The 18,947-nt window shown below is 36.6% G+C and overlaps 1 protein-coding gene across 1 annotated transcript in view; it reads right to left on the reverse strand.

Moving 5' to 3' along the window:
- Positions 1-18,536, reverse strand: part of rps6ka2 (ribosomal protein S6 kinase, polypeptide 2) — a 67,880-nt gene extending 49,344 nt beyond the window's left edge. The window contains 1 exon segment of the mRNA XM_051916831.1: positions 17,833-18,536. Coding sequence (XP_051772791.1) covers positions 17,833-17,931 — 99 coding nt within the window. The 5' untranslated portion in view covers positions 17,932-18,536.
- Between the last annotated feature and the right edge of the window lie 411 nt (positions 18,537-18,947).

Here is an 18,947-nt window from a genome sequence, read left to right on the forward strand (position 1 = left end):
AGATTTCAGTAGAATTAGAAAACCTGTCATTTACAAACATCTACACGTACCTTGGTCCTTGACTGTTTGTTTATCAAGTATTTTGGCTAATTTGTTAATCTACAAACAGTAGTAGAGTATGGTGGCATACACTGCCAATGAGAATTCAAACTGCAGTTGGGTAGAAGTTGTTCTTCAGTTTGCTAGTCTTAGATTTGATGACATGATATCACTTTCCTGAAGACCAAAAAAGCAGTTTATGGCCAGGACGATGAGGATCTTGAATAATGGCTTTTCTTTTAGCTGCAAATGATGTGGATCAATTAATGACAGATCTTATCTCCTAGGCACTTGACACTGAGGAGGAAAAGATCTGTTGTTACTTCCATTTCACCTGCACTTTCACATAATGTATTCAGTAGATTTTTCCTCAAACTTGGTATAGAAAATGTAGCAAAATTCTTCAGATTTTTTTCTGGGCCTGGTGAAAAGTTATGAAATTGCATAAAGCATAATAGCATTACAGATATATATATATATATATATATATATATATATATATGTCTGTAATGCTAGCATTTTTTACAGTGCAGTGTGTCACATTTTGAGTTTGATTGCTCATGTTTTGAGTTTGTTCTGAAGATGTGTTTCTGCTTATTGTTTGAGTTCTAAGCTTTCTTATTTTGTTAATTACTCCTGTATTCCTCCGTTCTCCTCCTGTTGGTCTCTATGGTTACTGATTGAGTTAGTTATGTTCAGGTGTGTCTAGTTAATTAGTTCCTTTGTTTGTTCAGTGTATTTAAGCCCTGTGTTTAGTTCAGTTCAGTTGTCAGTTCTCTGTTGTGTTATGTCTGTTATGTTCCAGTTCTATCCTGAAGATTCTGTTTTGTAAAGTTTTCTGTTTGTTTATTAAAATACTGCTTGCACTTAGATCCTGCATCCTCTCCTTTGATTTCAACCATGTGTGACACAGTGTTAAATATCATGTTCAAATCTATTCTTAGTATGAAAGTAAATAACAGGCTGTCATTTATCCAAAGTGAGTTACAATATAATTAGTGACAGTTTACCTGGAGCAATCTGAAGTTTGACACACACACACACACACACACACAAAATGGTGTTTTGTGTTTGAGTGTATGACATGCTCTATATATTAGTATTTAACTCAGCTTGTGAAGAAGCTACTTGTGATTAACTTTGATCATGTGGATTTCTCATTACCACCTGTGGTTTGTGATGTTGTCAAAGTTATAAAGGTAAAAAAAAAAGTATGTTTGTAATTTGTTATATTAGCATTATTTCAGTTAATGAAATATGTCTTTTTATTGTAAATTTAAATTCAATTAGTAAAACATAAAATGTTGCTACTATATTTTTTACAATAAAGTTCTGGCAACCACAGCTGCTATTTTTTTTACAGCAAATTTCAGAGATTTTTTTTTTTTTTTTACAGTGAGTCATCAGCTCATTAGCACAAACTAATCTTGACAGAGTGATCAGGTGCATAACTGATGCTAAGTAGAGGAGTCATTTCATTCTGAATTTTTAAAGGAAAAAGTGCTTTTCAGTGTGACATTTTGTTCTAGCCCAAAAGTCTATTCAATTTTCACCACTTTATAGGCACATTTTATTGACAAAATTTTTGGAAATTACAGAAACCTCCAATTTATTTCTATGGGATGCTCTGTAGCACTTGTCTGAGCAAGTAACAGTAACCAGGGAGGCCAGGGCTTAGTGAAGGGTCAGTTGTGTTCCAAATGCAGTCATCTTGCAGTAATAGCCTACACTCTCTTTCTCTCTGCCTTTGCCAGGTACCCCAGCAGAGAAGGTGGGCACCTGCAGAGGGGACAGTCTGGACTGCCACACTGTAGACACGTGCCTGTAAACTCAAACGCTGACCACAGCTGAATAATACACCCCACGCTGAGACTGACACAGCTCAGAGCCCTTAAACCGGCTTATGTCAAGCCATGGAAACGAATAAATAAATGTGCAGCTGCATTACATAACCAAAGTCCAGCCCAGGCCACTCCCGTGACATGATGATGAGTACACTGAGGATATACAATCTTCAACCTCAGCAAAGAGGCATGATTACCAATTCTGACAGCTCCTGTGTTGAGCTATGCGCAAAAAAGCCAACCCAAGCAAAAGAGCCACACGACACCTCAACATGATCGTCATCAGGATATGATAAATAATTATAAACTCTTCTTTGGCGATCATTCACCTTCAGATCATGGAGATGGTGCTTCAGTCTCCAACAGAGTTGTCGCATGGGGAATTTTATAAGATTTGAGAGTTGTGAATTCTGTTCTTCAAACCAAAACTCCAATCTTATTTAGTTAATAGCTCTTGCTAACAAAAATAAAACAACATTCAAAACAGACTCAATATTAAAGGGTTAGTTCACCCAAAAATGAAAATTCTGTCATTAATTACTCACCCTCATGTCATTTCACACCTGTAAAACCTGTTCATCTTCGGAACACAAATTAGGATATTTTTCATAAAATCTGATGGCTCAGTGAGGCCTGCATTGCCAGCAAGACAATTAACACTTTCAATGCCCAGAAAGCTACTAAAGACATCGTTAAATCCATCGACGTGACTGCAGTGGTTTAACCTTAATTTTATGAAGCGACGAGAATACTTTTTGTGTGCAAAAGCAAAACAAAAATAATGACTTTATTCAACAATATCTACTCTTCTGTGTCATTCTCATATGTTGTTTACGTCCAGTGCTTCCAGGTTCTACGTCAGAACGCCGACTCATTATCGTGGGTATGCACGTGACGTCACCGTCAACCGTTATGACTGCAGTTACGCCCATTGAGTGGCAAAAGACTAAGTGGCAGCATTTTTTTTCAGCGTGAATGCCGCAAAATACATCCAAAAGGTCGCTGCAATTCACAGAAACAGCTGGACTCCAGGCAAAGAAACATGTTTTGCAGTTATCATTTTGTGTCAAAATGTTGGATTTTTGGGGTAAAATCATACCCTATTTATTGTATTGTTATATATTGTATTGACAACTCATAAATTAAATATTTACCATCTTATATTCTGCATAATTGGGTGTTTTTAAATAAACACTGACAAAAACTATAAGTTCTAGGGCTGGACGAAATGACAAAATATATAACATTGATAAAAGTGATCACTCCAATTTAGACCTACCTATATTGTAGTTATATAAAGCATTCACAGGCCAATTTGCTTTATGTATTTCCCCGGCGTCGAAATCAGGCACATATTAATGTCAGGAAACACGATTCCTGGCTGCATGCCAATATCCATGGACTAGGTTTCTTTGACGTCATAAGGAACACTTTCGAGACCAACCTTTAGTGTAATCATTTGTTTTACTCGCATACATAATCTGTGTTCCGAAGATGAACAAAGGTCTTAAGGGTGTGGAACGACATGAGGGTGAGTAATCAGAGGTGTTAAGTAACGAAGTACAAATACTTTGTTACCTTACTTAAGTAGAAATTTTGGGTATCTATACTTTACTGGAGTAATTATTTTTCAGCCAACTTTTTACTTCTACTCCTTACATTTTCACGCAATTATCTGTACTTTCTACTCCTTACATTTTAAAAATAGCCTCCTTACTCCTATTTCATTTCGGCTTGTTTTCATTCCGGCTTGTCATTGTTCAAAAAAAAAAAAAAAAAAAACCTATCCAGATAAATCGCGATTTTTAAATATGTGCATTTCAAATTTTTCAACATTAACATTTTAATATAACATTATAGTCATTATGGCCTTTAGAAAAATGTTTTTTTAAGGAGGTGGGGTAGGGCACAATAGGCCCCTGTGGCGCGGCTTAAGCTTTTATCCTTAAAGGATTAGTCCACTTTTAAATAAAATTTTCCTGATAATTTACTCACCCCCATGTCATCCAAGATGTTCATGTCTTTCATTCTTCAGTCGAAAAGAAATTAAGGTTTTTGATGAAAACATTCCAGGATTATTCCCCTTAGTTAGTGGACTTCAATGGCCTCCAAACGGTTGAAGATCAAAATTACAGTTTCAGTAGAGCTTCAAAGGGCTTTAAACGATACCAGACGAGGAATAAGGGTCTTATCTAGCGAAACGATCGGTCATTTTCGAAAAAAAATACAACTGTACATGTTTTATATAAACAGATGATCGCCTTGCGCGTGCTTCCGCTTTCCGCATTCTCCAAAAAGCTTAAGCTGTATGTCCTACGCCTTCCCTATTCAACTTACGGAAAAATGTAACTGGCGCCGCGTTCGTTCCGTAAGTTGAATAGGGAAGGCGTAGGACATACAGCGTAAGCTTTTCGGAGAAAGCGGAAAGCGGAAGCACACTTTTACTTGAGTAAAAAGCTTGAGTTGATACTTTAACTTTTACAGAAGTCTTTTTAAACCCTAGTATCTATACTTCTACCTGAGTAATGAATGTGAATACTGTTGACACCAGTGTGAGTAACTAATGACAGAATTTTCATTTTGGGGTGAACTAACCCTTTAATGATATATAGAATAATTAAGGTAGGCTTCAATTTAACTGAAAGGTTGAATTGTGTTCCTATATGACAGAAATTGAATTTTATATATAAAATAAACCCACCTTGAGAAATGTTCACTGGAGTAAAAAGTGTGACAACTTGCCCTGGTCACCACTTTATATAATGAAATGACTCTTATATTCTGAATTCAATTTAAGTGCAAGGAAATGATCTACAAAGAATTTGTCACTTCTAAGGGGAAAAAAACCTTCAACAGACCAAACAGGCTTTTCAATTTAGTTTTCAATTTAGGATTCGCGCTCAGTGGTTCCATTTTCAGACTCATCTCACAAAAGAATTGTCTTTTGATTGCATGAAAGCTTTGCTACAGCAATCATACGCAAACAGATACAAAATTCATTTCATTTTGCTCACCTAACTGAGGTATAATGCAAACCCTTGGGGTGAATTTTAAGACATTATAAGCGCACTACTTATGTGAAGTCTGTTCCAAATTGAAGGCTGCATAATGCAGCCTTCTAAGATAACTGATTTTGGCTTTATTGCATCCAAGAAAAAGAGTGTTTAATTTAATTATAATATGTACTTCATTCAATAGCCTACCAAAAAGTATTGATAAGAAATCTAACTGATGATGATTTTACGCAATATTTATGCATCATCTGCTTTTTTTCAATAAAAATTTTCATTATCAAAAGAAAAATGTAAATCCAGTTAATATCTGAAGTTTAATTTTATGTAACTTCCAGATTTTTTCTAGTTTTCTTTACAGTCTTTAATTATTAATCTAAAAAGTTAACACGCAGGAGATATCAGGAGAATAACATAACCACATTAACAGTGACGTTGATAAAAACAATACCGGACAAAGAAACTGAAGAAACTAAGGGTATATAAAGCAGGGAGATAATTATAAGTAGAACAGAAAGAGGTGTGTAAGAACTAATTAACACCCAGGGAAACTAACTAGGGAACACAGGAAAACAGGAAATGATCAAACAGAGTGAAAACGGAACTAAAACAGGACATAACAGAGCGTAACCGTTACACTTATTAGGTTCCATTTTATTTTCGAGATTCTGCCTTAAAAGCCAAGAAAACTTTTGGTGTTATTTTTCTGCTTAAATACACTTCCTTTACATATAAACCAGGCTTATTTTTGGAAGACTTGATGAAAAATGATATGAATAAATCACATATAAATACTCAGTGGGACCAGATGAAACATCCGAGTAGAAATGGTAAACACTGTAGATCAGAACGCTGTCTAGAAACATCACTGGATATCAACACTATGATGAAAGTGAGCTGGTGTGACCTGCATTTAAAATCTGATGGGTTGCACTCTGATGGGTTGGTAACACTTTACTTATGTCACAGGTTCCTTGTATTGTTTGTGTTCCCTGTGCATGGAAAATGGAAAACTTTTTTATGCATTTTAGTCGTTTATTTACATGATGAAGCTTTGGGGGCCTGAAAACGCTAACTTTTGAAAACGGGTTTCAAAGTGCAAGTTTTTGAAAATGATATCGTTATTGTCTCTGTGTAAACTACAAAAACACAAATTTGTGAAAATGGCGACGTCATGCGCATGCTTATTACGTGTTCAGTCTATAGGCGCATAGTGTTTCTTTACAAAGTGACCTCTCCAACTACTGGCCTGGCATATGCATAATAAAGCGTTCTTAGTTGTTTTCGCGGTTTCGTGTGAACTGGGATCATTTTGACATTGTCGTCTGTATGCGGAAAGAGCAAAGGATTTTTTTTTTTTTTACTTTTTGAACTACATTGTTGTAGTTTAAGCGTACCCTTGGTGAATAAGTTTTTTTTTTCTTTAGTTCTCCTGCAATGATGGTGTCAAAAATCTGTTAACATCTTGCTGCAGAACACTGCGGCATGACTGCTGTGATGGTACTGTAATCTAAAGATGGATCTTGAAATATGACACACTGTAGTAAAGTAATATCAGAGATACTCTCACACCAGCCTACACGATATATCAGCTTCTGTCTGTGTGTGAGCCACAAACAGCATGTAATCTCACTTTATTGTCTTTGAATGGAAGACAGATCAGCAGCACAAGCAATATGGCATTGCTATAACAAGCTATAACTTTAATTACACATATTCAATGAGCATTGCTTTATGCTCACCATAAATCAAATTGTATCAGTTTAAATCAAAATTCCAGTCCTTTTTATTTGTCAAAATGAAGCAATAACTCATTCAGTGATGATTTTTCCACAAGTAAAGGGAGCTCTTTGGCACAGCGCAACATAAAAGTAGAACTCCCTTCACTGTGGTAAAATCTCTGTGATGCATGGTCTAGAGTCCCTCCATAACTGATTTTAAACAATAGTTTATAAATATGAAGTTGACATGATGGCAAAAAGATTTGCATGCACAGGGTAAGATTTTTTGAAAGTGTACGTAAGATTGCAAGCGTAAACTAAATTTGTGTACGCTTCATGCAGCGCAAAATAAATATGATCTGTAATGAACAATTTTTTTAAAGATCATATTTATTTTGCATTACCATGAAGCTGCAGTTTCACAAAACATGAATGACACTTCCAAAAAAAAAAAACTGAAATGCTGCATTTTTTTTTTTACCATTTTAAAGGTGAAATATGTAAGATGTTTGCAGTAAAATATCCAAAAACCACTAGGCCAGTGTTATATATTTTGTTCACTTGAGTACTTACAATATCCCAAATGTTTCCAACTATTTGTAAATCGTGAGAAAATTGCAATTTTAACCAAGGCTCCGGGACGTGTGAGGAGTCGCCTGTCAATTGCTTCATACCCACGTTAACCCTCGGTCTGCCTCAGCAGTGATGGGCAAATGAAGCCTCATGAAGCACTGAGGCTTTTCCCTCATTGTTTCGGGAAAAGATTCAAAGCTTCGAGAGTGTCGAAAACAGCGCCATCTGGTGTTTAGTAAAAAATAAAGCAGCCAAAACCCTGTGAAAGAAGCTTCGTCGGACGAAGCAGCCACCACACAGTTTCATGTTACATGCTCAAATAAAAGCCTAGTGCGCGTGTGTGTGTTGAATTTATCTCAGTGATAAATTAATGTACCCATTAAACTATAGCATTTAATGCCAGTATGATTATCAATATGATGTAACAGAAGAATAAATGTATGAACTGCATATGGCAAATATTTTATTTTCCTGAAATAATTTGTATTCTTCATATTACTTGTATAACTGGGTATCTAAAAATTTAATTGAATAAGTCTGAAAGAAAACCTACTCATAAAGTAAGATCTGGGGGTTCAAGCATTCCGATACGCAAAGTGAATCGCGCGCGTGATTGGACAGAAAGTGAGGCTTCGTTTGTCATTGGTCACGTGATTTCTACGTTACCGACACAAGCCTCGAATCGAGGCTTCATCTGGCACGCCCATTTATGCTCGGCACAAGCTCCGAAGCCTCGGTTCAAATGTCACATCACTATGCCTCAGTTTCCGGTTTTATTTTGTAGAAACCATGGAAACACGAAAGACGCTTTAATATATTACACGTTTTAGTAGACAAGGGATAAACTGTTTTGAGATATTTATACACAGAAAACTAATTGTTGTTATATAACTCAGTATGTTTAGTCTTATTGTTTAAATCTAATTTTCTTGATTTTTTGCGAGTACCATGCTTTACCATGCCTCAGAGAAAAACACTATTTTGTCAAGTAGCTAACATAGCATAATCAGATGCAGCTTTATTTTTAGTAACAGTAATACAGAATTTTCTCCATCATACAATACGTTTTAAAATGAATTGCATGCCATTTATCAACACAAGCCATACAGCATTTAATATGATATTCTAATATCGATCTAGGTTACTGCAGTGCGTCTCAAACAAGTGTCTCGCAGCAGCCACCGAGCGAACGCACAGAGTAACGTAATAACATAATTTTCAACACTCTCAAATGTATCTAATATGATAAACAGAGCTGTGTTACCTCATACTCATGACCGGAAAAGCGGAAGCGGCGCCGGCGACTGTGGCATAATAAAAGTTCCGCTGCTCGTGAGGCGTGTGTTGGGAAATCGCTCCAGCGGCCTCGTTCAGCTCCCACAACACTCGGTCCTGCTCTGCTTCATACTACAGTAACGTTAATAATCGCACCCATGAACATGATTTCTTCCCGAGTCCTATCCCTATTCTTTTGCACCATCCGTTGAGTTGAAGACCACATGTCCCAAGATTCCTCTTTCAAACTTGGCATCATCAAGCTACGCCTTTGTTCTGAACAGGCCTCTAGCGGACAGAATTCTTACAAACTGCACCTTTAAATCTTAAAGGGATAGTTCACACAAAAATTGTCATAATTTACGCACCCCCATGTTGTTCCAAACCTATATGAGTTTCTTTCTTCTGTTTAACACAAAAGAAGATATTTTACAGAATGTTGGTAACCATTTAAAATGCATATTTTGCAATACGTGTAAAATAGCTCCTATATATACTGTATAATCAACCTCTTTAAATCAACCAATAAATATATTTTCCATAGTCCAATGTCACTTGTGTAGAAAAGTAATAGCATACCTCAACAAGCTGCATGATTTGAGGTATAATTCATGTCTGTACCACATGTTATGGGACGAGTTTCACTGTAAATTTTAATATTTGGAGTTAAAGATCAAATGTTGAGGTCAAACACCACTAATAATCAAAATAAATAATTTTTCAGACAAGAAATATAGTTCATTAATCTAACTGTAGGTTATTAACAGCTGCTGAGCATTAATATAGAATGTGCAGTGACCGGTGTGTATTTACCTGCCTTTATCAACTGCTTTATCCAATCAGAATTTACAGTTGGAAGAATCTGTTTTATAAGACATATTTTCACATAGTCCTGGATATATTTTACAAATTTCTACAAACTAAGGTCAGTGCTCTCAAAACAATTAGCACTGCCATCCAAACACTCATATTCAGTTCAATTTCACTTCAGAATGAAACAGACACTGCATTGTCTTCAGTCAACACATTTATTACTGTAAAATCATTGTGCTCATCCTCTTTCAGACAGATTAGAATTTTTATTATCACATACACTCCTAAGTGCTATTATTTCACATTATATTTACAAAATTCCCATTAGTTCTTGGCGTGTACAGATTTAAGAAGATAAATTTTGGTGCACTAAAGTAACTCCATTCATTTGAAGACAAATGCATGTGTCATAATATAATCTATAGTTGCAAATCTGACACGTGACAACCTGGACAGCATTATATAACCAGATATGGATATAGACCTGTTAGATCCTTGCATAGAACTAAATGCTAGGACTTTATCTTAGATTTGACTTCAGCTCTTGCATAAGTACATTAGCCATATGATGAATAGTTAATAAACTCAACATCAAATTATCAAATTATTGATGAATCTGTATGCAACCCTGAATATAGGATGGTGAGAGCAGAAATACATGGCTGTACTTTAAAAATGTAGTAATAAAATCTTGCTTCTATAAGGAGTCATATGATATGGCAATAGCTATCATGAATACAAATTAGTAAAAACAAGTTTATGTAAGGTTAATATACCTGTGTAGTACAACAACAAGAGAAATATCAAAACTGTCCTTTGAAAAAAAAAAAAAAAAGATACATAGTCATCTGTGACCTTTACATTCTTATCTCATTCTCTGTTCATGTTTTTTTTTTTTATTCATGTCTGTATTTCTTCAGTACTGTAAACACAGATAACAGAACAATGGTGTTTGTTTATGCTACCTATGGGAATTGTGAGGAAATTTCCATAGCATAGCAACTCAATTAACAATTCAGACATTCATCAGACATCCTTTCTGAAAATGTTTGGGGTCATAGATCAGTCTACTAATTCAATGTGAAGTCATATGTACTGTGGTTCTATGTGTAATGTAAACATTTATGTATGTTTGCATAGACACTAAAGCATAGAATATTGATGTATTGAAAGCCAGTGTTGGGGGTAATGCATTACAAGTAAACCGAGTTACGTAATTAGATTATTTTTTCAAGTAACTAGTAAAGTAACATATTACTTTTAAATTTACAACAAAATATCTGAGTTACTTTTTCAAACAAGCAACTCAAGGGATATGTGGAGGACTTTCTGGACTTACACCGTCAGGTAACCTGGAGTAGACACATACTGAAAGCGTGTTTTCAGGAGGGGATGGATGATGAGTTATATGTATTCCTATCGCTCAGAAAGGACAGTACAACCCTGGTCCAGTATTTAAACTATGTTCCATTGTATTACCATTGTATGAGAACTGGACTGAGCTGGACGATGACATCACTGTTTTCTCCAGAGCTGCTGTATAGATAAATTATCTAAATTAATAACTAATGATTTTTACAATGGAAATGAATCAACACTGAACTTACTTAATCTGGACAATTACACTACTTTCTTATAGAGCTGCTGTACAGCCGAAACAAACTTTGTTGCATTATTTTCCTGTTATCACTGTAAAGCTGCTTTGAAACAATCTGTACTGTAAAAAGCGCTATATAAATAAACACTATATAAATGAATTGACTTGACTTCTCTGATTGAGTGGTTCTACTTTCATCATGGAAGAGATGGAAGAGGACTACTCCATGGACTATCCAGCTCCATCCCGATCCAATATCTACTCCCGTCCTCCACAAAACAGCATCCAAGCCCTCCACAGACCTAAAGCCAATTCCAGCCATGGACCCTGAGCCAATACCCTCCATGGATCCCGAAGCCATGTCCGTTCCAGTGAGGTTATTAATAGAGCTGGGTGATGAAGAGTGGCTTATTGACTGGGAGCCGGTTTCTGCCCTCGTCTCCACCCACGAGCCTCTTCCTCCTCTGGTGGTCCCATCCAGCTAGATGGATGTCCTGGTCTCATCTGAAATCCCCCCCCCTTTGGTGAACATGATTTCACCAAGTACAGCATGTTCCTGGATCAACATCTTTGTTGATCCTGGAACAACATTCCAATCAACCAGTCAGATTTGAGGGACAAGTTTACAGCTTATGTCAAGTTTAGGCTTACAACCAGGTTTAGGTGCTTCTACATCAGTGTTATTCATCTATCATTCCCCTCTGATTTTAGGGATAACTTATGTGTAGGATTAGGTTAGGGGTAGGGATATGGTTAGAACTAAATTTTCAGACACTAATGTTGTTCCAAGATCAACAAAACATGTTGATCCAGGAACATGTCTTACTTGTCAAAATCACAGTGACCTCCCTCCTTCACTGGTCCCATCCAACCTCCAGCATGTTTCGTCGCCACTGGTTCCGCCCAGCACTAAGTCTCCTCCGTCACTGATGGTCCCACCCAGCCTCCCACTCCCTCCACCTCTGCCGATCTCATCCAGTTCCTCGGGCCTGCCTCTGCTGGTTTCCTTCAGCCCTTCAGTTCCTTCAGTGGCTCCGCTCAACTGCTTGGATCAGACAGGCTTCTCGGTCTCCAGCTTTGCCTTGGTGTGAGGATTCCCTGACTGTGCCTCAGGCCTCTGAGCCCATTACTCCACTTCGGCCTGTCGACCAATCGTCTCCGCCTTGGCTCCTTGCTCCCTTGGCAGGGGACTATTACTCCACCAGAGCCCCCGTGGTCTTCTCCGCTGCCGGCTCCCTCACCATGGTTTTGGTTTCTATTTTGTTTTGATGGACTCTTAGTTTGTTTATCATTATTTCCTGTGTTTCCTTTCGGTTGTCATGGTTTCTAGCTTGTGTTCATTTGTTGATCATGTCGCTAAAATTATTAAAAAAAATTGTAGAATATAAGCAAGTCTAAGCCATTTAAATTATTATTTTCCTAGCATTAGTGCTGCTCATTTGCAGGGTCCGCTTGATCGGAATTACATGCACACACGCTGGATTTGGCACAGGTTTTAAGCCGGATGCACATCCTGACGCAACCCAGCACTGAGAGTGCTGGGACACACTCACACACTCCTACGGCCAATTTGGCATGTCCAGTCCACCTAAACTGCATGTCTTTGGACTGTGTGGGGGAAACCATAGGAAACCCACGTTGACAAGGGGAGAACATGCAAACTTCACAGAGAAAAGCCTCCTCGCTCAGCTGGGGCATGAACCAGGAATCTTCTTGCTGTGAGGCGACAGTGCTACCCACAGAGCCACCGTGCCGCCAACCAAATAAATGACTATATCTCAAAAATGATTAAAAACATATACTTAAAAAAGTAGAAAGCGAAAATTTTATTTTTTTAATTTAGTGCATAAGACTTGTGTTTCTGGGTCCAAGCAACTAAAAATGATGGAGCAATTCATAATCACAATTTCACAATGTGCTCAAATGTATTATATTGAAAGATAATTATTATATTGTAAACATTGTTTGACATAATGTTCTGGTATTACCTTTTATTACCCTGAACTATGATTACATTATAAATTGCTACAGTGTGTTCATAATGTAATAAATTTCTCATTCAATAACCTATTAAATTATGTGAAAAATTGTTATAGTTATGATATTATGAACGCAAGATTTTAAGAAAATTATTACATTAGGAATATATGGTTCCACATTATATTAGGTGGCCTTAACTACTATGTACTTACATCAAAAATAAGTACAATGTACTTTTGTGTTCATATTGTATTGCAAAACACTTTTGCTGCTATTGATACGGGTAATGTTAGGGACAGGTTTGGTGGTATGGGTAGGTTTAAAGGTGGGTTAAGGTGTAAGGGATGGGTCAACAGTGTAATTTACAGAAATTAATTACAATGTAATTATATGCAGGTATTTTTTAAAATATGAGTATAATGTAAGAACATGTATGTACACAATAAGTGCATTGTATCAAATGATTCATTTAAATGTAAGTACATATTAGTTATTATTATTTTTAATCATTCATTCTTCAGACTGAATCTTCTATTTGACTATACTCTTGCCTCAAACACTTAGTCGGCCTACGCTATCTGTGTGTACTAATTTAAGGAAAATGAAGGGTTGATATTTTAGGTGTTTTTACAGGTCTAATGGAAACCACATGAGGCACATTGGAGATTGAACCTTTTCCTGATTGCTTAGGATCCTCTCAGATGTCTCTTTGCATGAAATAAAAAACCAATTACCACATAAACGCCTGTCTCCAGCAGATTAAAAATGTTCCTCACAGATTGACTGGCTGAAATGTGAGGGTGAATAAAACGGAAATACGTGGGCAGTTTACTTGACTTCTTGTAAGTCTAGGTTCATTAGCTGTATAAACATGAATACCTTACTGAGCAGCCTGAAAGTTTGATGGAAAAAAAGAAAAAAGATACATATTTTTATTTTTTTCTTGTGTTCTTCAGCTTTACATTTGAGGTACGACCATGCACTAACAAAACATGAATGTTTCTATAAATAAAGTTAACTACAGACCTTAATTTACTCATAAATCAAAAACATCTACACAAAAAACCCATTTGAAATGTAATATATTCCCTGTATTAGAAATCTCATTGGGCAGTTGTTTGCAATCACATCACAGACTGACATCATACACTGATCTTTTCCTCTTGCAGTGTGCAATGTTGATTACTGATCTCACATTTAATTAAACCTGTCTTCTTATCATTTTACCTCCACATGACTGCTTTTGCCAAACCTGATGACTTCAAAGCTAAGATTGGTGATACTGGGCCTGTGCTAGCACTAACTAAATTACAGCCATTTCATTTCCATTCCAGTGTTATATGCTGACTACACTTATCATTGGTGTTAAAATAAAATTAACTCTCCAGGGCTTTTTGACCGCAGACTGTCTTTCTCTGCAGTAAAGGTTACCAGGACCTTCTTTAAACACTGAGAATAAGCATCTAAACTCATAATGCTCAGAATCACTGACATTTCAAATCTACACTTAATACATATATTTATTAAGATGATGGAAAATATCTTTTGTACACAGTGGGACTATTATAGTCTGAATATCATAACCTAAAGCAGTCAATTTTTTTCTAATGGTGTCAGAAATTTATAGCTAGCTGTTTATTGGCTGTTGGATGAAGAGGAAATCCACTGCCATGACCACGTTATGTATGTGAATTGGAATATTCCAATATTCCAGTTTCTAGAAATCTGAATAAGTTAACTGAAATATGCTTTATTCATCTGAATTCTGTATCATGTAAACTGTTCATCAGGAATGTGTCTGTTTATTTCTGCATGTCCAAACAAAAGCAATCAGTGCTATGAGACATAGGCAGTTGTGAAAACATTTATCAGAGACATTTTTGGACACATTTTTGTTTTTACAAACATTAAAAGAAATGAACATATTCCAGTTCATTGTTCTCTTGTATGCTGTTGTCAGGAATTGTCAGGAAAGTTGATTTAATTACTGTGCAGAATTACTATGATAATAAGACATAGTGGAAAAAGAATATGCGTGCAGTATTTTATTTAGAATATCCAGATCTCCTAACTTTGGAATATTCTGAAAGCTGTCATGCAAAGTGATGTGCATGTAAATGTGGTCACTGTGTTTGTAGCGTACAGTACATGCAGAACTTGCATATGGATTTCCAATATTTCAGTCCTGTTCTGGCAACTGAACATTCCATGAATGTCATTTCAAAAGGCTGTGCTTTGTTGGGTTCAGTGGTGTACAGAGCTTTAACCTTCCCCATCAAATCAAAAGAGGGCTATCCGTCAATCAGAAATTCATTTCTGACAACAGTGGCAGCATTTAGCTGCATAAAACTGCTTTAGGGAGAGAAAATATGCTGACATAATTTAGGCCACATCCACATGAAGCCAGAACTTTCTCTATCCGATCTTTTTTTTTCCCCTCGTTCTAAAAATCCGTAAACACGGCGTCGTCTAAAGAAATATCTGCGTACACACGAAACCACTGAAACCGACTCAAAACGATGTAGTATACATGCCAGACCAGTATGTGGTGCTGTAATTCTGCCACAGAGATACAATAAAAATGGAGAATAAGACTTGGAGCATGCGCATAAACCTTGCACGCTGTATACAAACTTTAGTAAAGCTTAGAAATAAAGCTTTACTGTAATAAAGCTAATAGGCTCAGTAGCTTCTGCAGCACGAACACAAGCATGTAGTCCGCCATTGTTGTTGCTGTTGCTGTTACGTGACGTAGCGGGTGTTTAACTAGGGTCAAAGCGTGGGGTGATAACATCATCGTTTCACAAAATATATGGATTGGCTGTACACATGATAATGCAAGGGTGTCGTTTTTAGATTTATCCACTCTGGGACTCGGTTTCGAAAAATAGGGGTTTCAGGCTCCCAAAACGCTGGATCCGTCTGGACGAAACGCTGATACGCTACAAAATTTTTGCGTATACAGCTAAACACTTCTCCGTGTGGACGGGCTCTTAGAGAGCTTGTCTCTTTAAAAAACATTTGAAAAGACAAAGACTAATTATAGGCAATAAAGCAGTGGGTGTAAAGTATTTAGTGGGTGTAAATGCAATTAGTTACTGTACTTAAGTGTCTTTTTGGCTACTTTGTTGTTTTACTGAGTAACAAAGATATTAGCAACTTTTACTCTCTATTTGACTACATTTTTGAATAAGTATATGTACTCTTTACTCCAACACATTTGTGATGAGTAATGCAATTACTCATTACATTTTGCATGACAATGAACTTTTTCTGTGGCAGTTTATCTCTGCTACAAAAGAAGCAATATCGCCATCTACAGGGCATTAGCAGATAGTTGCTGAATCGCAGGAGTTTCATATATTTGATTATGAGGCTGAAACCTTATAAACTTATTTTACCTATCCGTTGGTTTACTTATGCCCTTTTCGAGCACTTGAGCTTAACTGAGACTTGAGTGTTTGTAGATGTTTAAGAAACTGTTGTGTTGATTTTGATTTATTGCAACTTTGAGGTGTTCAGATTTATTTCGATTTTTAGAAAATAAACGTTATTGCTCTCCTCACAAATCAACCATTTCTTGTTTTTGACTGGCATGTCTCTTAGGTGTTGAGGACTAATGCATCTTTGAGCCTACATTCAGTATGAGTAAAATACTGTTAAAATCAGATACTCTAAGATTTTTGCTCAGATCATATTGGAATTGGTGACATTTTCGGTGTTATGTATCTGTACTTTTACTCAAGTATGGTTTTCGGGTACTCTTTACACCTCTGCAATAAAGTAACAAAAACTAAAAAGTACCTATGTTTCAATCAAGTGACTGCAGGAAAAACCTTTGAGATGCTAAATTGTACACAATTTAGACTAAACGTGTTCTATTACATTAAACGCACTTCAATTTGCGTACAGGTATTAGAGACATCAGAAATAAAAGTTAGGTCAATTTTATCATGCATTGGACATCAGCACATGGAGGGGAACAGATGCTTCATAGAATGCAACTCTTCTGAGGCCTTAACTATTAATACTGAGAGACAGGTATGTCAGGTTTGATCATTGTTGCCAGCAGACATTTGAGGGTTCAGCAAAAACAACACAGGACTGAATGACGAAAGGTCCACAGCTGTTCGAAAACCAACCAGGATATGCTGTTATTTACTGTTATACTGCTGATGTTGGTGTGTACTGCCTCTGATGAGAATCATATTGCAGTGCTTCTAAAATTGTATAATAATAATTAAAGTAGTTCAGTCTTGAGCCTAATTATAGTCCAAAAAACTGGAATATCTATCAAATCCACAGTACAAATATACAAGTTGATAATATACAATACATATGCTGCTTTTATAATATAATTAATATTGTTGACATTCTTTTTTCCTTTTTATACAGTACCAATCACACTATTAGGTTACCAACAGCTAGCCTATATAAAAAGCGATAAAATGACCCTGTATGACAAATGTAAAGAAACTCTTTAGATTTTACAACTTCTGCAGCTTTGTAAAAGTGTCCTGCAGCAAATGCAGGGTGCAAAGATAAACACAATATACAAACAGAAACAATTAATAGGCTACTGTAAAAACTGCAGGATTTCGTTTGTTTCATAGCGAATTCTTTGATTCCAGGATCCTTTAGGTCAGGATATAGATTCCAAATTACGATAGAAATTCCAACAGGAATCCTGTACACATTCCTATACTGTATGATTTTTTTTAACACTTTCAGGCAATTTCAAACCAAACCAGTGAGAAATCTGATGAAAAATACAACGCATGTTTGAAAAAAGCTTTGTTAATAAATCTGAGCAATACTTGAACACTGAAATATTTGCCATTGCGTTTTCACATTTCCCACTTCAGCACAACTTTACACCGCAACGGTCAGATTTCGTCATTGTTTACAGGCACTCCACACATTTAATTCAAGGATTTAACACACATGTTAGTATACGAAGCAAATAAAGAGATACCCACCTCTAGTTTGCATAAACTCGAGCTTTTGGATCGCGACTTTCTGCGCAGGTAGACGGAAAACCATCTTCTCACCGTAAATTTGCGCATGTTTGTGTCCATTGTCCCGGTACGCCTGCTATCCTCAAAAGATAATTTATCTGTCCAGCGTTTAAATCCAGATCAGCACAACAGTGGGGATTTATAGTCGCCTCCCCTCCACTAATCCATAATGCTCACTTATGAGGGGGTGAGGCCATGACCGAGCCAAACATGCAGGTTCGGGGACGGTTGCTGACGCTGACCCGTCCCACTCAAACGGACTTGCTAGTTCGGTTGTGGCACAGCAGAGATGACGGGAGCTGTCCTCATCAGAACCACCTTCATACTCGTGCTGCACTGAAGAACCCTCCCCAATCACTGAGCTCCTTAAAGCTGAAGTGTCATTTTTATGTTAAAATATTTTTTTTTTTCTTTTTATTCCAACTAAATATGCTGAGGGGACTATAAGCAAGCCATTCATATGTTAATTCCCCTAAAATAAATGTAAATGCTGTGGCTCTGTGGTGCTATCAAAACATTGCTCTGATATAGTTGTCTTAACATCGTCACAACCAATGAATGAGTTTGTGGCAGAAGTGCTCTGTTTTTTTTTCTGCTGGCCAATAGAAGATGGGAATAGAGTGTTCTTAATCGCATTTTTGTTGCCAATGTGTAAACAGCTTGTAATGAAATGTAAAAAACGTGGCCTCTCCTGACTTCCTAGGTTGTCTATGAAAGCCTGTAGACTGATTTTTATGTGAAGGTATAGGGACGTTTTTGCCGGGAAAATCAAAACGATGTGACGTTTGTGATTGGATTAATGCTACATTGTTTTGCTATAAATTACGGATTTGGAATTTGAGGACTAATTTTTCTCAGTTATTTTGCTTTACTTCCAGATTCAATCATAGGCTCGTTCTTATGGGCAACTAGAGCACGTATGCACATGCGCACTCTTAAAAAACGGTGCTTAAAATCTAAAAGACAATCTAAAATATATAAATGACATTTGCATATATTCGAAATAAAATATATACATTGTAGTTAAAGGGTTAGTTCACCCAAAAATGAAAATTCTGTCATTTATTACTCACGCT

The sequence above is a fragment of the Ctenopharyngodon idella genome, chromosome 13 (assembly GCF_019924925.1).
Source record: "Ctenopharyngodon idella isolate HZGC_01 chromosome 13, HZGC01, whole genome shotgun sequence".
In the NCBI taxonomy this organism is placed as follows: domain Eukaryota; kingdom Metazoa; phylum Chordata; class Actinopteri; order Cypriniformes; family Xenocyprididae; genus Ctenopharyngodon; species Ctenopharyngodon idella.